General features: G+C 45.8%; 1 protein-coding gene across 1 annotated transcript in view; it reads right to left on the reverse strand.

Moving 5' to 3' along the window:
* Positions 1-27,884, reverse strand: part of LOC118693081 (transmembrane protein 132B-like) — a 221,872-nt gene that overhangs the window by 29,126 nt on the left and 164,862 nt on the right. Inside the window, exon 5 of the mRNA XM_054516802.1 lies at positions 16,859-17,002. Within this exon, the coding sequence (XP_054372777.1) occupies positions 16,859-17,002 (144 nt within the window). The remainder of the gene's footprint in view (positions 1-16,858; positions 17,003-27,884) is intronic.

A 27,884-nucleotide genomic window follows, 5' to 3' on the forward strand; every position in this document is an offset into this window, starting at 1 on the left:
GAGCTGCACTGAATGTTCTGGCACTGCTGGGCACTGATGCTGGGCTCCCACCCCAAGGCCAGCAGGAGTGAGGGGCTCTGACATCTCCAACACCTCCCACACCTCCCTTTCCTCCTGCAGGGACAGGCTGGAGCTGCTGTGCTGCCCTTGAGGTGTCCTGCACAGTGCTGGGACATGGCCTTGTCAGGGGTGACACCTTTCCCTGCAGTGTGATGGGACATGGCCTTGTCAGGGGTGACACCTTTCCCTGCAGTGTGATGGGACATGGCCTTGCCAGGGGTGACACCTCTCCCTGCACAGTGCTGGGACATGGCCTTGCCAGGGGTGACACCTTTCCCTGCACAGTGATGGGACATGGCCTTGCCAGGGGTGACACCTTTCCCTGCAGTGTGATGGGGACATTGCCAGGGGTGACACCTTTCCCTGCACAGTGATGGGACATGGCCTTGCCAGGGGTGACACCTTTCCCTGCAGTGTGATGGGACATGGCCTTGCCAGGGGTGACACCTTTCCCTGCACAGTGCTGGGGACAAGGCCTTGCCAGGGGTGACACCTTTCCCTGCAGTGTGATGGGACAAGGCCTTGCCAGGGGTGACACCTCTCCCTGCACAGTGATGGGACATGGCCTTGCCAGGGGTGACACCTTTCCCTGCACAGTGCTGGGACATGGCCTTGCCAGGGGTGACACCTTTCCCTGCACAGTGCTGGGGACATTGCCAGGGGTGACACCTTTCCCTGCAGTGTGATGGGACATTGCCAGGGGTGACACCTTTCCCTGCACAGTGCTGGGGACAAGGCCTTGCTAAGGGTGACACCTTTCCCTGCAGTGTGATGGGGACAAGGCCTTGCCAGGGGTGACACCTTTCCCTGCACAGTGATGGGACATGGCCATGCCAGGGGTGACACCTTTCCGTGCAGTGTGATGGGGACATTGCCAGGGGTGACACCTTTCCCTGCAGGGTGATGGGGACATTGCCAGGGGTGACAGCTTTCTCTGCACAGTGCTGCCCAAGCCCATCCATCCAGCCCCACACACCTGCCACGAGCCACTGAGGGGGTTTATGTTCCTCTGGGGATTCCCTGTGAGCCATCCATGGGGATTTTACAGAAGAATTAACTGGCACAATCCCTCCTTTTCCCAAGAAGGGAACACAGCCTGTCAAACCCCTGAGGACGTGTCATAGGTGGCTCCAAGGGACACTTGTGGCCCTGGCAGCACAAGGGTGGCAGGTCCAAAACTCCCAAAATCACAGCAAAAAGATTCTGCAGACCTCATGGCAGAAAACAAAACAAACCACAGACTTTTCCTCTTTTGAGAAGAACTTTTAAAAAACCTACTCACAGTGAGAACAAATGTTAAAATGCCACATTCTGGGTGACAGAAAATCTGCCTTTTTTCATGGAGCTCTTCAGAAACCACGACTTATTGAAATCAATACTTCACTATTGACTTTCACTTACAGGCAGAGATTGAATTATCAGAAAAACCAGTGCAGAGCTGCCTGAGTCCTGCACTGTGCTCTCACTGGAGCATTTTTGATCCAAAGCCTGCATGACATATGTGGACTGGGCTTCTCTCTCATCCAACAACACCCTGTTAAAATCCATTTACAAACGAGCTGGCCTTCCTATCTGTCAGTCTTTCTGCCATGGACTGGTATGAACCCTGTCTAAATGCCAAGACAGGTCTGTAAAGTTCTTCAGTTTCCCCCTGGAATCTGGGCACAAACAACTGTTCCAGCTCATGCATGAAAGGTAGGTGACAAGCTGCAGAGTGCTGCCATAAGTTTGCTCTTGTACTTTAGGATTTTTCCTCTTTTCTTTTGTTTTTCAACATCTTCCCTTAGGGCTGTGTAGATACAGGAAAAGGTGCCATGGTGAAAGAAGAGAAAAACAGGGGAAGAGTGGGAAAAGGTTTCTGCCTTCTCTTCATTTCATCACAAGAGAAGTTTATGTAAAAGCTATGTGAGACATAAAAATACATCCCCAGAATCACAGAAAACCTATAAATCTGACTCCTTTACCAGAAATTATGAGTTCTCTTTCCTAACCAGAAGATTTACAGGTGCCACACAAACAGAAAAGGCTTCCAGATTGTGTCTGGAAAGGAAATGATGTCATTAAAAATGGTGCTTTGTTAAAAAATCCCTAGAAAAACAGATGGGAAAAGCCTGTGTTAAAAATGCCTGGAAGAAGAGGCAGGGGAAGCAGAATGAGAACAAAGTAATCAGGCAACCAAGCAGGCTGAGAGCACCAGGGAGTGCACCTGGATGAGCTGGACATTGCTCAGGCTGGATTTGGGTAAAAATAAATTGCAGTTTTCCACGTGCTGCAGGCTCTGGTCCATTCTTTGCTGTGGTTGTACCCAGACTGGTTCAGGCAGCAGAGATTTATTTGAATTTTAGTCACATTGCTCAGAGGGACATGGTCAGAGAGCAGGCACAGAGGTGCAACCCAGATGTGAACATCCCATGCACAGACACAGAAATTCCTTCCCATGAAACCCCAGGCCCCTCTCTTACTTTCATCTCCTACTTGCTAGAGCTACAAAAGAACAAGTTAATGCGAAGGACAGATTTAATTTCTTAATTAATGCACAACTTTCCTTTGTGCTGCTGCTCTCTGGAGACACTTCCTCCCCATCCCCACTAACCAAACTGCAAACCAGTGCTGTGATTGCCCCATTTCTTCCCAAGCAGAACACAAGTCCTGTGCAGCATTTGCATCCCAGGCATCCCTGCTGCAGGTGCTGCACTGTGCTTTTATTCTCTGTGCAATCAGCACTGAAGGCTCAATAGATTTTGCCTTTATTTTCTATAAGAGCCTCATGCTCCCTGTCTTCTTTAAGTTTTTCTTAATAGTGGCTTCTCAGCTGACATCACCTGGATTTTTTCCCAGTATTTGTGCTGCAGGTGCCCTTTGGAGGCTGTGCTAGGACAGCTGTCATCTCCTCCTCTGCAGCTTCACTTCCTATTTCATCCCAAAATCTTCAAATAGTTTCTTACCTTGATCTCCCATTCCTGTGGCAAAGGAGGGTTTGGTGAAGTTCTGTTTGGGATTTTAACCATGCTTGCTGCCAAAACCCATACATTTTTTTCTGCCCATTCGGCTTATTCTGAGATATTTTCATATTCTTGCCAGCCTTTCAAGGAGGGCTCCTGAGTTTGAAGGAAATTCTCTGCTGTCAGAAATCTCATCCTTATGGCAGGACACCCCTGCAGCAGGGGCTCTGAGGTCAGTTTGTGGTGACCCAAGCCATCAGCTCCTTTAACCCTGTTCAAGTCTCATGTTTCATGCAGGTCAGAGATGCAGCCCTGTTGATTTCACTGAAGACAGGACCCTTCTTTGTGGCAGTGAGAAGTTTGGTTTTCAGCACTTTGCTGCCTTCACTGCTGCCCAACACTGCAGAAGGTCTGCAGTCCTCAGAGAGCTGTGCTCAGGGCACCTGCACTTCTTGATTCAGCATCTCATTCTCATGCAGATTCCAATGCCCCTCCATGCTGCCCTTCAGCTCTGGCTGCACACTGCAGTTCAAGGGGATCATGCAGAAAATATTTTATTCAGAGCAGAATAACCCAAATTCACTTCTGTGCTCCTGGCTGGAAAACACACTGGCACCTGGAGGGTGCACCTCACACACCTGTTGCTCTGGTTTTTAAAGCTTTTCTAAGCTTTTTGATCTTTACATTCTTGTAACGAACTTTCTCACACACTTTCTGTAAATAACTCATTGTTTTGCATTCTTTTACGGAAGAAGAAAAATCTGATGGACTGTTGGTTTGTGCAGTGTCACTGGAGAGGTGGCACTGTCATTCTCCAACCCACTGTCACTTTTGGAAATCTAGAAATGTTGGAGTCACAAATTAAACTACCCTCTTTTTTACCTTAGAGAGCTGTGTGTCTGTGTTGTTTTGTTTTGTGTCCTGTAGTGACACACACCTGGCAGCACCTGAAAGGAGCACCCAAGAGCCTTGGAAAGGATTTGGTGCAAAGCATCCATTTCTTGAGAGGTGAAAAGCCACCCCAGTTGTGACAGATTGTGCCCATGGGCACCTCCTGCTCCTTGGAGAGCAGCACAGGCACAGTGCCTGCAGCTACAGCCCAGGGCTCAGGAAAGGCTGCACCAGCATTCTGGGAAGGGATGAGGTGCTCCAGTAAAATTCCTGCTTTTCAGGATACCTTCTGTTTCTTTCCCTTATTTCACTTCTTGCCTGTCAGTCTCACCCCAGCCTTCTTTATTTAGAATCACCTTCATTTTCAGGTACCACAGGCTTTTCCCTGAGCCTGCAGCTCTTCCTGAACTCCCAGTGACAGACAGAAAAAAATATTTGAAAGACAGGCAGCAGCAGCCCCCTTCAGGATCTCTTCAGTGTCACTGAACAGGATCCCTGACTCTCACAAGGTCAGCAGCCTTCTCTGAGGAGCCACACTCCTGTACAAAACCATCTGTGCTTTCCTCAAATGGGCCAAAGCTTGGAGGCATCTTCTAACAAGAATTCCGGGGATCAAAGTTGGCAATAATAGATTTTTCCTCAGCAGAACTGGTTACACAAGATGAAAATATCAATAATAGCATAAGGCAATGAAACAAGCCCCACTGTCACGTTTGTGAGGAACAGAAGGTCTCAGCAAATGGCTTGTCTGGGAGATTTCAGACCCACCAACAGCCCTGCAAACAGCAAACGAGCTGGGACTCCAACAATTCCAGTGCTGAGGTGTCCACAGCAGGGCTGGGCAGCATCCACACAACAATTCCAGTGCTGAGATATCCACAGCAGGGCTGGGCAGCATCCACACAACAATTCCAGGGCTGTGGCATCCACAGCATCCACACAACAATTCCAGTGCTGTGGCATCCACAGCATCCACACAACAATTCCAGTGCTGTGGCATCCACAGCATCCACACAACAATTCCAGTGCTGAGGCATCCACAGCATCCACACAACAATTCCAGTGCTGTGGCATCCACAGCATCCACACAACAATTCCAGTGCTGAGGTGTCCACAGCATCCACACAACAATTCCAATGCTGTTGGAATCCACAGCATCCACACAACAATTCCAGTGCTGAGGTGTCCACAGCATCCACACAACAATTCCAGAGCTGTGGAATCCACAGCATCCACACAACAATTCCAGTGCTGTTGGAATCCACAGCATCCACACAACAATTCCAGTGCTGGTGGAATCCACAGCATCCACACAACAATTCCAGTGCTGAGGCATCCACAGCATCCACACAACAATTCCAGTGCTGAGATATCCACAGCATCCACACAACAATTCCAGTGCTGAGATATCCACAGCATCCACACAACAATTCCAGTGCTGAGGTGTCCACAGCATCCACACAACAATTCCAGTGCTGAGGTGTCCACAGCATCCACACAACAATTCCAGTGCTGAGATATCCACAGCATCCACACAACAATTCCAGGGCTGTGGCATCCACAGCATCCACACAACAATTCCAGTGCTGTTGGAATCCACAGCATCCACACAACAATTCCAGTGCTGAGATATCCACAGCATCCACACAACAATTCCAGTGCTGAGGCATCCACAGCATCCACACAACAATTCCAGTGCTGTTGGAATCCACAGCATCCACACAACAATTCCAGTGCTGAGGCATCCACAGCATCCACACAACAATTCCAGTGCTGAGGCATCCACAGCATCCACACAACAATTCCAGTGCTGAGATATCCACAGCATCCACACAACAATTCCAGTGCTGAGGTGTCCACAGCAGGGCTGGGCAGCATCCACACCCTGTGGGCTGTCACTCTGTGCAGGGACAGCACCAAGGAAAAGCCTCTCAGGGTCTGAGCTCTCCATGGCAGCACTGCTGATGGATCCTCCCCATGGAAATGCACTCAGGGTCCAGCTGCAGCCCTGGGGCTTTCTCCCTGTGTCACCTTGCATGAGGACACCAAAGCCATCCCTGGTGCTCTGCAGGAGCAGGGGGACCCTGGGGAGCTGCAGGATGGGCTGGAGGGAGGAAACACAGCCCTGCCCTAAGGGTACAGGATCTGCAGCTGCTGTTCCCCTTTATCCTTTCTCTCCTTCCGTGCCACTTTGCCTCTGCTTTTTGTCCTCAGATCCTGATCTTCACTTAGCAATTGTGAAAATATTTTCTTGGCATTTATAGTACACAAAATGTGCTTAAAAACACAGCAATGAAGCATTTACTCCAAGGAAGGACTTTCTCATTTCACTCTCATAATCTCTCAAGCTAAACTCACTGCAGGCTGGGGAAATCTGGAAGTCTCCAGCTTCTGTGTGGCAGGAACTATTTAAGTCTGCAGATCTCCAGTATGGCTGTTTTGAAATCTTTTATTTGTGGGGTGGCAATAAAAGATGTGGAGAGAAAATCTCCCCTGGCAACATGTACTCTTGAAAGGCCCTTTCAAAGCAAACATCCCAGCAGTAAGAAATGCTTCAGCATGCCACGTTCCCATCTTCCCCTTCCTTCCCTCTCCACCTCCCCAGCCTGTGCTCTTTGCATTGGAATAATGAATTTCTTTGTGCCCCATCTTACAAAAGTGTTTCACATCACCTCCATGCACTTGGCTGGGGAAGACCCTGCAATCACAAGTTCTATTCTCTCACACAGCACTGCAAGTATTTCATGTTTCTTTGAAGCCAAGTGTTATCAGCTGGTCATATAATATTCAGTTTTGGGGAGGAAAAAAAAAGATGATTGTATTCTGAAATACTGATTGCATCAAATGGCAACTAGATTGTGAGACAGTAATCATGCTGAGCTCAGGCGATTAAAAACTCACTTGGAAAATTGCTGCTTGCTGAGCCTTTATGGAAAGAAATGAATTAAGAAGGGAAACAATAAGGAAGGGCATACATTAATTTGGCTCTGCAGTGCCTAATACTGATTGTAAGAGATCTAAGGAAGAACTGTGTGTCTTAAGGATTTCCTCTTATGTTTCCAGAAGGAAACCTGAGAGCCACCGGAGGGGGGTTGCAAATTAAATCCTAACAGCAATCTCAGAAGCAGCAATTGGAAAGGAGCAAATAAATAAACAATATAAATAGGAGCTAGCACTTCCTGCTAGGAGCTCCTCTTTTGTGACAATGCCTCTCACACAAAGGAGTGCCCTTGCTGGCAGCCCTGCAATCTCATCCATCCCTGGTCCCTGCTGAGCTGTGCTGGGGGTTTGCACAAGGAGCTCACCACAGGATGAGCTCCCTGGTCTCTGTGTTGCAGCTGTTGTGCTGTTGCAGCTCATGTCTGTGCTGCAGCCAGCCCTGTGGGGCTCCTGTGCAGCTGCAGGGCAGAGCTGCAGGGAGAGCTGCAGGACAGAGCTGCAGGGCAGAGATGCAGGGCAGAGATGAAGGACAGAGCTGCAGGACAGAGATGAAGGACAGAGATGAAGGACAGAGATGAAGGACAGAGCTGCAGGGTAGAGCTGCAGGGCAGAGATGAAGGACAGAGCTGCAGGACAGAGATGAAGGACAGAGATGAAGGACAGAGCTGCAGGGCAGAGCTGCAGGGCAGAGCTGCAGGACAGAGATGAAGGACAGAGCTGCAGGGCAGAGCTGCAGGACAGAGCTGCAGGGCAGAGATGAAGGACAGAGATGAAGGACAGAGCTGCAGGACAGAGATGAAGGACAGAGATGAAGGACAGAGATGCAGGGAGACCTGCAGGGCAGAGATGAAGGACAGAGCTGCAGGGCAGAGCTGCAGGACAGAGCTGCAGAGCAGAGATGAAGGACAGAGCTGCAGGACAGAGCTGCAGAGCAGGCACTGTGTGCACAGCACTGGCACTCAGGGCTGAGCACACTGCAGGCAATCTGAATAATCCATCAAATGAACGCCCAGGCCCGTGCCAGGAAGGGAAATGTTCCTCTCCCAGCCTCTTGCTGACACCTCCACCAGTTCAGGGCTCTCTGCTCATTGTCCCCTGTGGCTCACAAGGGATTTGGGGCCAGGCTGACACTGGGGGAGATTTCACCCTCAGCCCAGCAGTTTCCATATCCATCCCTATGGCCTTGGATGCTCTTTTTGCCTCCCCCTTTGCTGCCAGACTCTGGTTTTGTACCATGGGTTTGGGTTTGACTCTAAACTTCCGTGTTTTTAAATGAACCCAAGTTTTTGCCATTCCATTGTGAATGGAGCTGCAGCAGATGTAAAACCAAAGTGCTGATCACTGTCTGGAACACCAGGGTGACTGAGGCTGCAGGGATGGCCCTGCCAGAGCCAGGGCTGGGAGCTGACTGCTCTCCCTGAACACGATGCCCATTTGTTCCTGAACCATGGAGCACTTCCAGTGCTTTTCCTCAGGAGAAATTCATCAAAGGAGTAAAAGTCAACAACTTAATATTAACAAAAACGGATTCGTTTTCACAGTGAATTTGATGGAAAGCTGCTTAATTCCCCAGCCAAGCATCACAGAGTTCCAAATCTGTCCCTCAACTTCTTCTTGAACAGATGCAAACTTTAAAGTTTAATTGCCACTTAACACTTTTGATATTTTAAAATATTTACCTGGACCATTCTCCAATAGCCTGGCTCGACTCACAAAAACAACTCTAGCAATTCAAGTCTTAGATGTGGGAGTAAATGTCTTGGTACAGTGCCATGAGTATAAATCAGACCTTAATAATTGACAAAACAAAACAAAGTGCAAGATCCTGACATTTATTTAACCATTGAAGCCACTGCTCAAACTGAAGCTGAGGCACCCTCTTCCCAGAGTGTGCAATTAATTGGAATAGGAGAAAAACCACACCCCAGTGCAACTCTGCCATACTTCAGGCAAATGGAAAAAGAAATCCGTTTATAACTTCACTTTATTCTTTCATCCTCATTTAATGAGTTGTCTGACTCAATAACTCAGCATCAAGCACGATTCTGTAAGGCTGGGTTTTCCCCATTCCCCTCAGAATCCCAATCCAACCTAGGTGTTAATTCTCCTCCTGTTCCTGATCCTGTGAAGAGCACCAAACTAGCTTTCACTCTGAATTCCAGTTCCATATAATGAGAATGCAAAACCATAAATAACTAAAAACCTAGCAAGAGAAAGCTGCCTTTGCCCACAGAGGAGGAAGGGAGCTGGTTACTGTCAACAGTAGCTGCTTCTTCTGTCAAATAAATTAACTGTACTTCAAACTGATGGTGCCATGGCAGCCTCCTCATCTCCATCTCCAACTCCAATTCCAATCTCAAGGGAGAGCATCTCAGAACACGCTACTAAAGCACAGGTGTGGGTGAGCTAAAGCACAGAAATAAACACCCAAGCTGCCTTCAGAACCCAACTGTGACCCACAGAGCTGGGGAAACGCAGAGCTTTGGCTCTGCCAGTGCAAATCACTGCTGAGCTGCCCCAGTGCTGCAGACAGGTAGAGATAGAATAAAAGAAAGGCTTTATAAAATAGGGTTCAGGGCCTGCTGCTCTAGCTAAGCTAGCAGGCAGCTTCTAAGTCCCCATGTGAAAAAATCAGAGGAATGACATCCAGTTTGCACAACAATCTGTTCTTGTGGAGAAAAATAGGGTGCACCTGTAATAACAAAAGATCTGTCCCATGACAATCCGTGAAGAAACGATGTAAACTAACCAAAAATAGAGGGATTTGATGGATATACACACGGCAAGTAAACTGAGTTTCAGTGTATTGTTAGCCAATTAGATTTAACACGGTGCTTTCTGATATTTCCTATAAATATGAGCTTTGTGAATAAGGAATTGGCTTTTCTGCATGAAGAAGCTGAGTCCTGTCTGTTTCTGCTGTGACACCTCAGCCCCAGGCTCTCTGGAAATGGAGGCACCTGGGGGTGGGTGCATTGTCACACAGGTGGTGCTGCCCCAGGCCCTGCTCTGCTCAGGAGGGGATGCTCTGCCCCCCCTCCAGCTCCCACATCGGGCAGGGCAGCCCAGAAAGGCTTTGCTCCATCCAGGGCTGACAGCTAATGGCTGCTTTAACTCTGACACCAGCAAACTGTGCCCTCTGCACGCCCCTGTCACTCCCCTGCCTGTCACACACTGGCAGGACCTCAGCTGAGAGCACAGCTTGGCCCCAGGGTTTTGATGACAATGGGAATCTGAATTAATTTGCTCAAGCAGAATGATAGTTCAAGAGGTGTGAAAGCCTCGGAATCATGAGGTTCACAGAGCTGCAATTAGAATATTTAAATGGCTAGCTAGGATAAAGTCTACAAAGTACAGCTTGTGTCCTACAGAATCTGGAGGAGAAGCCTGTAAAAGTTTGTCATTTTCTCCCAACAACAGCTACTTATGGCTGCCTTTGTTGAGCGTGGACTGAGTTGTTCATTTACTCGTGCATTTCTTACTCTAAAATATTCAGAGTTTATCCTGAGCAATGCCATGGTTTGGGTGATGATTGTTTCCCAGGACTGGGATCCGTGCCCTTTGCATTTCTGCTCTCAGAGCAGCCAAATGCTAAGCCATAGAATTGTTTTCTTCCTCTGAAGTAGCAGCTGGTGCCTTGGAAGACACCATAAGCATCTCTGCCGAAATCTGTGTAATTGCACATGTCGGTGTGGTCTGCTCTGAGCGAATCCTTCTCCCAGACAAAACACTGTTTTCTCAAGCTGGCTTTGAAGGCTGTGTGTGTTCAAATATAGCTTCAGGAAGGCACACACATATATTTTGCTATAAACTGTGTACAACGTGTGCTGTATACAGAATATTAATGCCTCAATATGTGATTTTGTGCGACTGCCTCGCTGGCATCCTTATTGCTCTACATGGAGCTGGTTTGTGTGCAAATACAACTCCAAACACAAAGTTTTAGCTTGGCACAATCCTAAAACAATACAGATTTCCACCTGTTGTAGCGAGAGAGTTTCAAGCTAAATCTTTAATATGAAGTAAGTGGCTGTGGGCCTCTGTTCTGATCATACTTTGTCAAGCTAGAAAACTAATTAGCAGAATCTGGTGACCTGGATGTCAGAACCTCTGATATTTCAACAAAGAGCAAAATCCTTAATTCAACAGCAGACATATTGCAGAGAGATCTGATGTGCTCTCCTGCCCACCCCTAATGACTCATAAAGATGAACTTTGTATGGGGACAAAGAGAATGGACTTTTTGTCCAAAATAACCAGAAATTGCAAGAAGCTCTAATTTATAAGTTTGATGAATTGCAAACAGCTCGATGATAATTCATTATTGCCCTAACTGAGGCATATCTGCCTGCAGATACAAAAGGCAAGATGTTTAACAAGACAACTCTTTCTGGCCAATAAATCCTCCTGGGACAGGAGCGTCCCTGTCATCGCCACGGCACTGCTGAGACAGAGACAGCAGCTGAACCAGAGCTCCTCAGCCCCAAAAACCCTGCTCAGCTCCCAGCCATGCTCCTGCTCGGCTGAGGAATGTTCCCTGTCATTGTTTCAGGAGCTGTGCCATGCACTGCAGAGCCCATCCCTGCCAGCTCCTGGGGACAGCTGGGCACGGAGCTGGCACTGACCTGGGGCTGCTCACAGCTGAGGGCATGGGGCACCAGCCGGGTGAGATTTAAAGGACAGGAGGGACACCAAGAAGGACTCACCACATTAAACACTCACACTTTAAAAGCTTTTTCAGCACCCTGGCCCCTGCTCTGGGGCAGTCACACCTGCAGGGTCCATCCCCTTCTGCCAGCCCTGAACTGTTCCACTGAAGAAAAAGATCACTTAGAAAACAAGATCTGGTTCAAAATTCATAGTGCAACAAGCCAAGTGGCACCGAAGTTAATCCATCATATAAACAAGCAGAGAGGATTTTCACTGCTTCCAGGAAGAGTTTGGCCTCCTGAAGGAAGGTAATTTCTGCACGAGTGACCACAAAATAAAGCTGCTGGGTAATACAGTCATAGGTACTCAAAAATATGATAGATGGAGGAACAAGATTAGCTCTGCTTTATGTACAAGTCCATCACATTCTTGATCACATACTTTAATGGCAAAGCAGCTGCAGAACTCACAAATTACAAGCTCTGGCTTTGTTTTCAGAGCTGCTGCATAAATAGCTGTATTTAACAATGCAGCTTCCAGGCAGGCTCTTCTTTCTGCAAATTGTCCCAAGAATGTGCTGTGAGTCTGCAGCAAGGGATTGTTCTCAAAAATTCAGTGTCATCTAAATTGGAGAAGCTCAGTATGCCTCCATTCCCCTGTTTGATTTTTGCCCATGGATCCTTGTTGCAGTCTTTGTGCTGGGGCTGGAGATCCCTGTGCCCAGGGCTGTTGGATAAGGTCCTCAGTCACTCATCTGCTTTGACTGGAAGAGGGAAGAACTCTCCTCAGATTTAATCTGTTTCAGCTATTACCTCTCCTGCCTTTGTTACACTGGTTTTCTCTGCACATTAGATAAAGCCTGGCTGGCTGCTGCCAGGAAAATTAGGTCTTCTATTGTTTTACCATTAATTATGGAGAGTTCAAGATAAGGTTTGTGTTCCAAAAGTAGAGGGCAGGAACGGTTTGAATTTTACTTTCATTATAATTAGACAGGAAATTATGAAAAGGTGAAAAATAATTCATTGAAGAGCTTTCCTCTAGCAAGATAACAAGGAAGGCACATTCTGGCACAGATGGAGTTCACGGGGTGTTATTGAGCACCATTGTTCTCAGTGTGCCTGTGCTGGACACGGGGAGCCTGTCTGTTCCTACTGATTCACGTGTGGGCACAAATGGGCAGGGGGAGGCCCCTCACTCCCTGCTGTTCTACTGAGGGCCTTTTCTCCTACCAAAAAATTAAAAAAAAATTAAAAAAAAATCAGGCTAAATTAGTCCATGGTGTAAGGCATTGAGTGACTGCAGAGATTAATTGGAACAATCAGTCACTTTCTGAGTAACTTGCAAAGGACATGGAGTTATGACTAATGGAAGGATGAATTAATTGGGCAGCTGTCTCTCTCTCAGCTGAACACTGCTGAGATAAACATTTGGACTAAGGAGCTGTCCTCATTAGAATTTCTTCATTTGATGCTGATGGTTATGTTTACAACTACCATGAGACCCCAGAGTCTTCAGAATTTCCCTTCATGTGGAATTACTGCAGCTCAGGCTTTTAGAGGCACCCTCACAGAGGAGGGCATGAACCTTGCCTGCAGCTCCTCACTGCAGGCTGGCCATGCCAAAGCCCCTCAGGGTCCATTTCCTCCTGCAATAAACCCTCTGTAATCAACCTCTGCCACGCTCCCACCATTTCTTTCTTTTCAGGTTCACGGCCTGATTATTTATTTAGGGTTTGCAGGAAAAGCAGGGACAGAGGTTCCTGGAAGAAAGGGGTCCCTGGCAGGAGACACTGAATGAGGTGAAGATGAGGATTTTGGTCATCAGAGTCAATAGAAGCTTTATAAGCCATATAATGCAGGTGGAGGAGGGGTGAAGGATGAATTTCTCTCCTTGTTAGCAGATAAGGAAGCAAGATTCCAAGGGGAATGAGTGATTTACCCACATCACACAGGAAATCAGCAAGAGATATGGAAATTAATGCTGAGGAGCATTTCAGTGCCTTAATCATAAAGCCAATCTTTTCCCTCAAATGCCAACAGCATTAAACGTTCCTTTTAAATCATGGAATAAACATAAGACTTTCATTGACTTACAGGAATGTTTCCATCCAAATATTTTAGAGGGCAGCCAGTTCCAGTGGAAGGCTTGGTCAGTATTAGCACTTATGTCCAAACCTAGGAAGCAGGGATTGGGATGAACTAAAGCAAATTCAGCTGTCAGATCCCTTTGAGGATCATATGCTGAAAATGCAAGGTCAAAAAACCCTGGGTGTGTTTTATTATATTTACCCCTAATTAGGTAGGCTTTGGAAAAAAGGAGCTGAAATATTCTCTCCTTGGGTAGCTGTTAAACTGTTCAATGGCTGAGAACAGGGAAGATTCCCAGCTCTGGCACACAAATAAATCCCTTGTTCATCCCTCTGCCCATCTCTGAGCAGCATCAGGTCCCTGCCCAGAGAAACACATTTTGCACAAACACATAAGAGCCTGGGTGGAAGCCTGTTTTTATTTAATCTAGCTTCAATTCACTGTCTTAACTGAAAATAATGATGTTAGAGCAGTGATCAAAGAATTGTCTCATTAATTGGCTATTAAATCATTAGCTATTAAACAGAAATAAAAGGTTAAGAATGCAACACTCTATTCTGCCCAAAAGAATAGGAATATGTCTCCAGCATCAAAGAAACAATAAAGGCAGAATTAAGAGTGAAAAGAAGCTTAAGATAAGGCAATTAGATCCAAAATGCCTGACAACTCTCATTAGAGGGCTTAGCACTACAACCTATATGGAAAAGGCAACAGAAATTCAGAAGCAAAGTCAATATTGACTTTATCAAAGGGGCTTGTAAATGGAATATGCATTTTTCTGAAAAAAATATAGGCACATAAACATTGTACGAAATTTTAACTCAGCTAATTAATTGTTATGGATTCAATCTTGCAACCAATACATATATTTGCAGTTAAAAAATTATGCCCGAACAGCATTCAGTCTCAGTAATTGGTGACTGAAATCATGCAAGTATGCTGCAATTTTCACAAAAATAACATTACTCCCCATTTATACCACCAGGATGAGGCAATACCAACTCAACAAAGACCACATTGAGACCTCTTGGGTTTGTTCACTATGTCCAAATATTTGAGAGACAAGTACCAGGCCAGGAGCATTGCCTACTGTCAGTGATTTCAGACCCAAATAATTTCCTAAAGCAGACAAATGAAAACCTGATTTATATCAAATCACTACCAAAAAAACCCACAAAACATTGTAAATCCTGTCTGGTTCAGTCCAGTATTCTCAAAGAACAGCAAGTCCTAGAAACTCAATTAATAAAAATAAAAGTCCCCACACAGCATCTTTTGGATCTGGTTTTCTGAAGTGCAAAAAGAAGACAGTCCCAGCAGTATGTTGATTATATAGAACTTGATGCTTGAGTTTATAATATACAATTCATTGACCATGTTTATCAACTGATAAATAATAGTCACTAATCAGATAATAGCTGTATGCCACACAGAAAAAAAATGTAAAGAATAGCAACATTTATCAAGACAGTCTTTTCCTTTGACAATTAATCTAGTTATAAACAAAGATATTCATCCATGTTCCTCTGGTAAGAATCTTCAAAGAATTCTGGTTTCCAGGAAAAGAAAATGGGATTTTTTTTCTTTCCCTATCTGATACCTAAGGGAAAATATGGAACCCAGGAGTAATACCAAAAAAACCCACCTCATACAGAATTCTCTGTAGTCAATTTTTAAGTTCATTTGAAACAAGAACACCCCCAAATCACATAATAAAACAATCTAATATATTCAAGATATTCAAAAGCACCTCTTTTATGTCTAAAATAATAATAATACTAATGAGCTAAAAGCTGAAGGCCATGCAGTGGTGTCAGAAGTCAGACAGGCAGGGTCTTGGTAAAGTCACATCAACACAATTTTCATTGCAATGTCAGGGAGATAGAACCACTTGAACACAATATTAAAAAAAAAACCAACACTAAAGCACAGCACAACATTGTTTAAATTTGTTTAAAAGCTCACAGCTCTCATTAGAAGACTTTTTGCAGTATGATTGTTATTTCCTATCCCTGTCACTCTCTACAGGTGTTGGTACAGTTCAGGATTGTTCATTATAAGAAACTCCTGGCTGGTGATGCAGCCAGAGCACAAGGGAAACTTCCTGTCCCCTGTGCCAATATTCTGCATTATTGCTGTGAAACCACAGGCAGGACACAGCCCAGAGGAGCAGAGACCCCTCTGGGAGGAGCTGACCCCCTCCATGGGCTGCATCAGCACTGGGCAGCAGAGGAACACCTGGGCAGATCCGAGCAGCCCCTCTGGGAGCTCCCTCCTCACCCCCAGCACTGGGAAGGACTGGCTGATGGAAAATCCCAGCGTGGGGGCTGGAGGAGGAATGAAAGATACAAACTCAGCATCACAGAATAAGGAGTTTGGAAGGGACCTCTAAGATCATCGAGTCCAACCTCTGCCCTAACACCTCAACCAGACTGCAGCACCCAGTGCCACGTCCAGTCCTTTTTTATACACATCCAGGGATGGTGATTCCACCACCTCCCTGGGAAGAGCATTCCAGTGCTTTATTAGTTTTTCAGTGAAAAATTTCTTCCTAATATCCACCCTATACCTTCCCTGACGTAGCTGGAGATTGTGTCCTCTGGTTCTGTCAGAGACCGACCCCACCTGTCTGCAACCTCCCTTCAGGAAGGTGTAGAGAGCAACAAGAGCACCTCCAAGAGAGCCAGAAGGTCACCTCTAAGAGAGCCAGAAGGTCACCTCTAAGAGGGCAATAAGGGCACCTCCAAGAGAGCCAGAAGGTCACCTCTAAGAGGGCAATAAGGGCACCTCTAAGAGAGCAATAAGGTCACCTCTAAGAGAGCCATAAGGTCACCTCTAAGAGAGCCATAAGGTTACCTCTAAGAGGGCAATAAGGGCACCTCTAAGAGCAATAAGGTCACCTCTAAGAGAACAATAAGGTCACCTCTAAGAGAGCAATAAGGGCACCTCTAAGAGGGCAATAAGGTCACCTCCAAGAGAACAATAAGGTCACCTCTAAGAGAGCCATAAGGTCACCTCCAAGAGAGCAATAACGTCACCTCTAAGAGAACAATAAGGTCACCTCTAAGAGAGCCATAAGGTCACCTCTAAGAGGGCAATAAGGTCACCTCTGAGCCTCCTTTTCTCCAGGCTAAACAGCCCCAGCTCCTTCAAACATTCCTCACAGGGTTTGTGTTCCCAGCCCTTCACCAGCCTTGTTGCCCCCTCTGGACGTTCTCAAGCATCTCAACATCCTTCCCAAACTGAGGGACCAGAACTGGACCCAGTAAACTCGTGTGGGTGCCTCACCTTGACCACGTCTTCGTCAGCGGATCTGCACTCGGTGGAGTCGGAGACGTCGACCACGGAGCCGTCCTCCTGCACGGCCACCACCTTGACTGGCACTGCCACCATTCTGCCCGTCAGGATGGCTGTGTTGAGGATTTCTGTGTCCTGGGGGCACACACAAACACAGGGTGAGTGTTGGAGCAGCACAACAGCACGAGATTGGCACAGGGGTCATGACAGTGACAGGCACAGGGATGGGACCTTCCCTTGCACGCACCCTTCCAGCTCCCTGCAATGTTTTAGCAGCTTTCTAAGCCAAAAGCTGCATCAGGAGCACCAAGCCCTGTTCTGACAAACATGGGTTTATCCCTTTTGAGCCCATTCACACATTTCTGGCTGAGGGAAGGGATCTGCAAGCACTGCACTGCTCAGCAGGATCTCCAGGGCATCAGCAGCTCCTCCCAGCCCGCTGCCCCAAATGGTGCCAGTGGTTTGGGAGGTGGTTTTCCACCACCACAACAGCATTCCTTCCTTCCTCTTCCAGCTCACTCTGCTGTGAGTCGACCATTTCTTTCCATAAATACATTAGGAGAAAAACTGTGCGTCCATACACAATTTTTTTAGTCTTTCCCCACCTAGAGACGCTTAACCACGTTTATCTGTAACCCTGATGAATTCACAGTGCTGGCACTCTAATGACTCCATTACACAGCCTTCCTCTCTGTCCCAGGCTGATTAATTACTCCAAATGAGTTGCTACAGAGGCCCCTGCCTGGCACAAGCAGGTCCAGGCTGGAGGGGAGCAGCCTCTGCAGAAGCAGTGCTGACTGCCAGCCCAAAAGGTGGCACACACAAGTGGGGCAAGGAATGATCTGGGATTTCACAGGGATTCATTCTGCCCCCCTCAAAAAGCCTGCAATAGGAAATACTGCTCTGAATCAATCCCCTTTTCATTTTTCAACTTCCATAAAACTAATTGCTTGCCAGTTGGGGGGGGGGGGGGAATAAAAAAGTTGCTTCAAACCAATCTAACTTTAAATTCCATTATTAGAATTGGTGGAAGAAGGAATAGATTTTTGTGAAAAATTTGATGGCAGCTTGCATAGGGAGATATATTCACTATCATTTGCTCTGGCTGCTGGCTAGATTGATAGAGAATAATGGGCATTGACCACAAGCTAAGGACAGCTGGAGAAGACCAATAAATACTTGCAACTAAGATGTATTATTAATCAATATTCGGAACCTTCTACAAAAAGCAGCCTGAATTAAATGAGCTGCAGCACTAATACCAGCAGTGCCAGGCACCTCTGAGAGCCCCAGAGAGGTTTATGGGCAGCAGAACAGCATCCAGCACACACTGGAGTCCATTTCTGCTCAGGACAGCCCTGAAAGGACGTGCTCAGCTTCACACTCGGACTCCAATGTGATTTAAGAGTCATCCTGAGCAGAGAGGCTTTTTGGACAACACCTCAGGAAATAAGTGCAGGCTTTGTTCTGTTCTCTGAGAGGCACAAACCAGATGTTCTACACAGTAAATGACTGTCTAGTTTTTGTTTCTGCAGAACGGGCTCATTTATAACCAGCTGCCAGCCAGGAGAGAGGGACACTGGCAAAGAGAGGAGTATGTGACAGAAGTGGAAGTGTGAAAAAAACAACGGAAAATCCTTTACAAAGACCGAGATTTGAAAAAGGCTGAGGAGAAAATGCACTGCCAGGTGGAAGAAAGCACTTAGGTGCACCTCACGTGGAAAAAGGTTTTATAAGACAGCAAAGAGAAGGTAATTCATCCACAAGCCAGAGAAGAGGCAGTTAGATTTCACCACTGCAAACACCCCATATGTCCTAAGCCCTCAATATCAGATATTTGAGGAAGACCTGGTGGTCCTGGGTCAAAGGGCTCGTGAGGAGCAATTCTCCAACATCCTCCAACAATAGATGGTGTTCTTCTACACATCTGGGGAAAATCTATTTTGGCCAAGGTCACAAACAGCGAGCACACAACAAATTCCACTTCCAGACTCTCTGTTAGCACAGCTGTGAACTGCTCAGGTCAGGCAGGCAGTGCTTGTGTCAATCACAGCCTGATCAAAGCACCAGGGAGTCAGGATTAAACACTGAGTCAGGATTAAACACCCCTGAGCCAGGATTAAAGGGCTCTCTGCACCTTGGTGGACTGGAAGCAGCTCCTCAGCAGGCCTGATCCATTTCCCATTTGTTTTTTGCTCTGTTTGTTCTATCACAGGTGTTGGCCATCCTGTGTGGCAAAGCACAAGCCTCCAGCCCCCTCTGAAGCTCTTTAGTGCCAAAGCTGCCCTCAGACTTTGCACTGAAGGATAAATGGGAAGTTTATAAAGGCATTTGCATTCCTTTCATGAAAGATGAGCATGAGACAAACACAGGCACCAGAACTGTCCTGAGCTCCCCAGCACACACAGGAGCCCCTGTGCTAATTAGCTGGTGCAGCCTCCCAAACCCTGCACTCCACTGTGAGCAGCTCCACCACAGAAATCAATATCTCAGAGGCCTGGTGCCTGCACTGAGTGCTACACAAATATAATAGGCTGTGTAAAGGCCTTCTTAAGAGCTGGCTATTTATAGACTGCAAAAATATATTTCCCCTGAGGAAGAAATATGAACTAATTGACTGTCCAGTAGATTTATAAACAGACCTTTTAGTGCTTCTTCAACAAGTCATAACATTTCATCTAAATTCCGTAAAGCTTGGTTTGCATTTCCATGGCAGAGTTTCCTGCAGGAAAAGAGCTGCTGAGCTTCAGCTCCCTGTGCTGGTGATTTCTGGCAGCATCTGGGATGCAGAAAGGGCTCATTGAGCTGATGTTCCTCCCACGTGGCACAGTGAAACATCAGCCAGGACCACCAGCACCACCCTCTGACTGTGGGCACTACAAGGCCCCGGTGAAAAACCAGGAATCCTTCCCCATTTCTTCTCTTGAGGTCAGATCTTGACCAACTCCTTCAGCTCAGCAGCCTGAAGGGGTGGAAGCTACACATTCATATCACAGGCTCCGTCCCTGAATAATAATAATAATTATTATTATGTGTGTTTATGTGCAGCTCTCTACCTGACTGCATTAGCACTTCAGCAGAGCTCTTCTTAATTACAACTGTAACCTGCTAATAGCATTTCTTTGTTGTCTGAAGGAATCTACTTCTTATGCAGCCCAGGCTAAATTAAAATTTAATACAACATCAGGTCGCAACAGAACTAGGAAGCAAATGACAGCTGTTTAATTAAAACCTAAAGCTGATTAGATGGCACTACTGAGAGAAATACTCAAGAGGAAGAGCAGAAAACTACTGGAACTCAAGGCTGGGATAATGGCTTTATTTAAATATGAATCAACGCTGCACATAGCCCTAGTAAATGTTTGACAACTGGTGGGTCTGGACAAATGAGGAGGAAAAGTGAATGGGAGATGTGTCAGGAGCCCTGAGAGAGCTGGGAGTGCAAACACTGGGGAGGGACCAGGAGCTGGGAGTGCAAACACTGGGGAGGGACCAGGAGCTGGGACTGCAAACAAACACTGCTGGCCCTGGGCATGGACCAGGAGCTGGGATTGTGGGGAATGAATCCCATGGGCTGTCCCTGGGCATGGACCAGGAGCTGGGATTGTGGGAGTGACTCCCATGGGCTGGCACAAATCAGTTGAGGATTTCCAGGCTCAAAGCTCCCAATAACTGTGCTTTAAACACACCTAAACCGTGACCCAAATGCTCCTTGGGCAGGTGACTCTATGGCAGCCCCAACCATGCAGCTTTCACCCTCTTTTTGTTGAAAAATGAAGACGTGGAGGAATGGGTGATCCATGTCACAAGCAAGCACCTGAGGAGCTGGGCCCAGGTCAGGGCAGTGCTGATTGCTGCCCTGTGGGAGCAGCCAGAACCCTCCCCAGAGCCTGGCAGCCCTGCAGCCCAGGCTCCCCTGACAGGTATCATCCCTGGGATTAATGCACCAGCTGCCTGCGTTTTTCTAGAGGTTAACAAAACATGCTACAGTACACTAAACCCAATAAACACTCAATTGTAAATCAGGAGGGAAACCTAAAGCCAGCCCTATTCCACTGACAAATGCTACAGTTAAATGCCTTTAGGCATTTAGCTGAAATGACTGTCTTTAGTGAGGAAGGCAGAGAGCTGGAACATTTGTCTGTAGAATTGCATTCCTTCATTATTATTTCTTTCCCCTGAGTGTAGCTCACGAAAATACATTTGTAATATTAGAAGGAGTCTTTTAGGAAGCAGTTCTTCTGCCTGGAAACGGCATCTCTTAAAAAATGTAAATTACAGGGCAGATTGTGACGTGTGGGCTGGGCTAGGGGAGGGTTTTTTTTTATTTGATAAATTATTCACCACCTTTTGCTTCAGATCAAAGAGCAAGGCAATATAAATCCATTAAGCAAGCTTAATATATAAATTAGATGCTTTGCTGAAATTATTATAATCCACAGCAATTCTGTAGTTTTCCCCCCTCATGGCTGAACACCGTTTTAGGTTCCCAATACATATTAATGAAGCCTGGCTGTGAGAAAACTCCATTTTCCACCATTCTATCAGGTAAGATACACCATTCAATCACCCAAAGGCAAGAACAAACAACTGGGATTATGTGTTTATGAAAGATTAGAAAATGTAAACATTTTTGCAAAGAGATTATATTCTTTGACATTTTTTCCTTCCTCACTTCCTTTCCTTCCTCCCTCCCACTAAAGGGCTGAACTTCAGCTGCTTCCTTACCCTGCAATCATCATTTCAGTGCAGCACTTGTGGAATCAGCAATTCCCCAAGTTCTCAGGTGTCAGCACGAGTCCCCCCATCCCACTCCCTCCAACATCCATCCCCTGCTCTGTTTCCTCATCCCTGGAGTCTCCATCCCTGCTAGAGGGGTCTGTTCTGACAGAGGGACAATAAGAAACCCTGCAGCCTCTCCTGTCTAAGCTAAAAGTCATCCTCTATCTCCTAATAAACCTATAAAAATAAAATAAAATAGAAATAAATAAAATAGAAATATAATAAACATATTTCTATTATACATATATATATATATAATATAATAGAAATAAAATAAAACTAAAATAGAAATATGTAGAAATAAATATATAGAAATATAGAAATAATATAGAAATATAGAAATAATATAGAAATATAGAAATATATAAATATAGAAATAAAAGCTATTAAAAGGTTTTATTTGCTGTGGGATGGCTGAGGAAGGGCAGGCAGGTGCAGGTGTTGTGCAGCAGGAATTAGTGCAGATTGAGCCACGCTCAGAGGTTCCCAATCACTGCTTCTCACTGAACAATGGAGGCAGCAGCCATTAGCCTAATTGAATATTATTCTAGATGTGTATCAGTGCTGCAGAAACAATTTGATTTAGCTCAAAAAATCACGATCCAGAGACTCCAAAGCAGAGTCTCATTTCTGGACTTGTCTTTTTGCCATGGAGCCACTGAAGGAAGCTCTGATCTCAGCAGAGCGTACCTGGCACACAGAGCCAGCTCTCTCTTGGATTCATGGAAACTAAAGCTGAGATTTACTCCATTTCATGTTTTTTTACCAAGGAAATTCAGCTTATTGTGAGGTTTATGTAGGATGAACAAGAAAAACCTGCTGCTGAAGGTGAAACCTGATTAGACACACAGGGACTGTCATTTCTGTGACCTGAGGCAGTTTGGGGTTTGGTTTTTTTTTCATAACTCAGAACAGATCTGCCCCCATTAAGCAAAGGTTCAGAACACAGCCTGGTGCACTTGGCAGAAGTAATTGCAACCTGTCAGGCAGACTCCACTGTGCCTTCTGCACGAGCAAAACCCTTTCTGAGCCTGGGCTCGGGTTATTTCTCCTCAGCACATCATGGCCAAACCTGCTTGGTGACACCATCACTGCCAGTGCCCACCCGAGGCTGCAGAGCTGGGGAGCAACTGCTGTGAACCTGATTTTGGATGTCTGCAGAGAGAACAGGCAGCAAGAGCTCCTGACTCGTGTTTCAGGCCCTTTTAGCCAAGAAACACAGGGCCCAAAGTCAGCCTCAAAGTCTGGTGAGCTCTGCCAGCCATTCTCACTGGAATCTGTGCTGTGTTCAGGAATCTGTGCAGGACCTGAACGTTCTCCTGACACGCTCAAGCCAGTCCTTCTCAACAGCAGGTGACTGGGAACCATTTTAAAGCATATTTAGAGTTTCTCAGTTCATTTAAAGATATTGGTTTTTCACCTTTTTGTTCCAGAGGAACATAATCATGTTCTGACTTAATAAAATTGTGGCTCCCCTCTGACTGAGATCAAACAACATTGCCCTGCAAGTGGACACAACATGGGCAGAGTTCTCTGCTCGAGAGCAGTGAGTGTACAAACGGATACACTAATGATTGTTTTCAAATGGCCATGAAATAATTAATCTGAACATTCCTCAAAGGCATTGTTTTCTCCACAGAGAAGTCTAAGGAGGCCATGCCTTGCCATGGAACATAATTATCAGATTCATTTGAGTACCATCAGCAGTCAAAGATACAATTTTCTGGCTCTGTGTGTTTGTCCCACAGGCTTAATAATATTTAACAACATCAGAGGTGGCCATTTGGAAACGTTTCCTTCAGAAATATTTAACAACATCAGGTATGGCCATTTGGAAACGTTTCCTTCAGAAATATTTAACAACATCAGGGATGGCCATTTGGAAACGTTTCCTTCAGACTCCTCTCCAACTCCTTTCCTGCTCTTGATATTTCCTCCAGACTGGGCTGAGGGAGGGTTTTCTGGAGGGAATTCTCTGCCCCTGGTGCAAAGGTAGAGCTGGCAACTCAGTGGCTTGAAAAGGCTTCAGCTTCACAAGAGCAAAGCTGCAGGCACTGAAACATAAGGTTGTGGATCACGTGAGTTTAGCACTGCAATCTGTGTGCTCATCCCCTTCCACGAGCCCAGGTAGAAATCCATGTCCTGTAAGAACAGCTGCTTAATGCTATAGAAGGATGCACAAATTAGTTACAGCATGTCTGCACCACATCCCAACGTGCTGCAGGACACCAGCACGGAGGGAGCGTGGCTCTCCCCTGCTTTGGACACAGGGCCTTGCTCCCTTCAGCCCTTCCCAGGGGCTGTGCCTCAGGGAAAACTCTTTATGAGCAGGGAGAGATCCTTGGGAAAGCAGCCATGGCACAAAATCCTCTGAGATCTCCTGAGAGGAGACAGCTGGGCAGGGGGGCAGAAGAAGTGGGGTTTCTGTCTTCCCCCCGAGCACAGTTCAAACACTGGTGTAAGTCCTGGCCAGAGCAGGATGACCATTTTCTGTATTTGAGAAGTGCATTATGGAGTTTCAACAGAGCTCTGGGAGATGCTCTCACTCATTGTCCTGCAAAAGGAGGATTTCATTTCCTGAAGAACGTGGATCTGCAGGAAAGAGCTGTGCCTTTCCCAAAGAATTACTGCTTTTTATTCTTCAAGAGGGGCTGTCTTATCTGTCAGGGCCAGGCTGCTGCACTCACTGATTTCACCTGCTCAGGTGATTTCACAGCGGCTCTGGGCTCTCACAGCCTGAGCTCAGCCTCTCCTGAGTGCCTGCAGGGACTGATTCCCTCCATGGCCAGCACCAGAGATGCTCTGGAAGATTTCTCTCTCTCCATTGCCTATTGAAGGGCTCAGATGTCTCTTTGTACTTGAAGTCAAGAATTAAGGGAGAGACTCTCTATCCCTCCACGCTTTCAGAACTACAAACAGTCAATACCCACACACAGCTGCTGGTTCCTTCACCCCTGGGAGTTAAAATTTGCACCCCAAGCAGTGACACAGACTCACATTTGATGCACCCTTGGTCTGCTTCGCTTAATGAAGCCTCCTGCTGCTGTATGGGATGCAGGAAAAAGAAAACCATCCCATGTGTGGCCAGTGCAGCAGCAGCAGCAGCCCTTCCTACCCTTGCACACCCAGAGCTGCTGCTGCTGCTGCTGCTCTGTGCCCTGATTTTGGGAGCTCCCTGCCCTGGCTGCCTTCCACCTCCCCAGCACCGAGCTCCTGTCAAACAAACACCAAAGGAAATCTCATCGTCCTGGGCCTGCCACTGCCTGGAATGCTTTTGGTTTGGAGAAAACAAATCAGCTTCTCCATGAAAATCAAGTGGAAAGAAGTCAACTTTGAGAATATTTTCTTTTGGAAAATACCCTAAAATTTAAAAAAAAAAAAAAAAGGGATTTTTTTTTCAAATCAGAACATTGATTTATTAGAGGTGAGTTTTTGAGAGTTTTCTGACTGATCTAAGAAGTACTGGAGGATTTTTACTTCCTTCCTCTGCCTCTTCTTGGCTTGAGTTTTGTTCTTGACTTTAATTTGTCAGTCTGCTCACCTTGTGTGACGTTCCACCTTGTTCTGACATGCCCCTCTGTCTGATTATTTCTTTTCCTGCACAACTTTTACAAAGAGCAGCCTCTTTTTTATTCAAGTTCAGAACAAAATCCCTTTTTTGTTTTCATGATTGAATTTCCCAGTGAACTCTTGTGCAGTGTATTTATTTCCTGCAGACTAGGACAATATCATCTGGGTTTCAAAAGCTGAGCTGCTGCTGTCAGAACATCAATATTTTTCCAGAGTCCATCAGATTTTAGGAAACACAGTCCCTCGAATGAAAGAATGTGTTAAGAATCTGTGAGAAGTTAATAAAATTTTTTTTTTAAAAAAGAGACTGACTGGAGGTATTAACTATAATAAAGACCAAATATCCACAGAAATGTAAAACTGCTGTGAATGCAGCATCCAACTAGTGAATTTTCATCTTTTCCCGTCTCTATTTCATCTGTTCTATAAAGCAGTATTTAAACTACTGCTTCTAGTATCTTATCTTTCCACAAGACTTCCAAGCCAGTTCTCAGCCCTGCCAAAGACAACAGGGCAGTTATTGTAGTTCTTTTCATTACCCATCTAAAATAACTTGCCTGAGGCACAGGAAATCCCACCAGGCCAGGGACAGGTGAGGAAAAGGATTCCATATTCCCCAGTCCCAGGTCCATGCCTGTTCTCTGGGCGCACTCAAACCTGCTGTTGGTTCTGACCAATTTAAACACCAATTTCCACACCTTTCCTGCTAAGTGGCCTTTTTGCATAACAAGAAAATGGGGATTTTATTGGCAGGTTCTCTGAAATTCAGCTGTGCAGCAAAACGAACATCAGTGACTGCAAAGAGCTACAGAGGGGTCCAAATGCAGCAGCAGATGAAAGGGAAGGAAGAAATGCAGTATTATTTGCCATCCTTCTTAAGTGGAAAATGATAATGGCATATCCAATAAACATGAGTTTATAATGCCACTGGCAGCTGCAGGAGTTCAAGGGGAAAATCACTGAATATCTCTTAATCTGAAACCATTGCAAAATGTTCCACTTCCAGGGGCTTCCAGTGTCACCTCACAGGTGGGGCAAGGGGATGACATCAATGTTTCTCAGGAATAGGCAGTGACAGAGTTATTGGTTTTCAATAGAAGTATTCTGTAAACAGACAAAGGTCTCCCAGTTACTATTCTATAAAGGCAAGTAAATATCAAAGTCACAGCACATTTCCCTGATAAAGGATTTTAAACTGGTCCCTTGTTCTTACACCTCAGCACCAAACTCACACCAGGCTGGGATTCCACAGTAGATTCAATTTTTTTCATTTAAGCTGTTTGTAAACTATGTGAAAGAGTGGCTGACTTGGTTTTCCAACAACAGACACTGAAGGACAGAAGGAAAGTGAAAAAAGACTTCTATCTTTGCTTGCAAGGTATTGTCTTCATAATTAGCCTTTGGAAGTGATTAAGACTTGATTTAAATCCAAACCTCCCCATCTGTTTCTTCAGAACCTGTTCCATTGTGAGAAATGGGGAAAGTACTGATTTTCCAGAGAGATAAACTGGCTGCAGCAAGAGAGGTAGAAGAGAATTACCCAATTTGTGTTGAAGGACTCATCTCCAAGAACTATCTAAGTGAAGGGAAGCCTCTTCCTTTTTCTGCCATTTCCCTAATGTGAGACACAAAAATACACCCTGAGCTGCAGAAAGAAATCAGGTCAGCCCTGCTGGACTGTTCAAATAAAAGGAATATTTGCTATTCACCTCCATTAAGGAAATTTATCTCCCTTAAAATTGCCTCTGTTAACCATTCATTCTTTACTTTCCCTCTAAAAATCGGCAGGTTTTCATGATAATACACTTGTTTCTCCTTTTGCACTACCAATTTCAGATTGCTGACTGCAGTAAGGTGGGAGGAAGGCCAGGAGTGGGGCCAGGTCCTTTCTGTCCCTCCCTGCACATCCCTCCTGCTAAATGGACAGAGGGGCACAGGGAAAGAGGCTTTCTGCAGAAAACACAGCTGAACAAAACAGGTGGTTCTCTGGCATTTTGACACATCATTTCAGCAAAGAATTGAACAAAGGTGGGAAAAGTGCTGCACTTAAAGGCCTCCATAAACCTGACACAAAATTCCAGCTGCAAAGTGCTTGCACTTGGAAGCACCCCTGCACACAATTACCAGGCAGAAAAGAGCAAGCTCTCCTCACCTTCCACTTCTCAGCACTTGGGCTTCTTTCCTTTTTTCCCCCCATCTTGGAATATTCAGGCTCATCCTCCCCTCCTGGTGATATTTCACCCCTTGGTGCTGAAACACACTCAGCACAGATGTGGGGCAATAATTCTTAAAGTTTGTTTTCAAAGTGTTCCTCCAAAAAGGGAGGTTCTTACCTAAATCAAATTCAACATGGTGGTTCAAGTTTCTTATTTAAGCTACTGCATTTTCAATTTTTCCAGGCAACAGGAATAAGTTGGCAATGGATAAACAGGACCTTGAAACAAAAATCATTGTTCCTTTGTTACTATGCAAGAATTTTCCAAAAGCCCAAAAACTTCCAGAATACTGCTCTAACAAAAAGTGAAACGAGGTAATCAAACATTTCCCTCTGCATTCTCTTGTGTTATTTCAAGTTTGTTTTCATGGCCAAAGTGGTCAACCAGGGCCAAGCTCCTGAAGTCACAGCAGCTACACCAAACTCACCTTTCTATTTAAAGGTTTTCAT

This window comes from Molothrus ater, chromosome 18, assembly GCF_012460135.2.
Source record: "Molothrus ater isolate BHLD 08-10-18 breed brown headed cowbird chromosome 18, BPBGC_Mater_1.1, whole genome shotgun sequence".
In the NCBI taxonomy this organism is placed as follows: Eukaryota; Metazoa; Chordata; class Aves; order Passeriformes; family Icteridae; genus Molothrus; species Molothrus ater.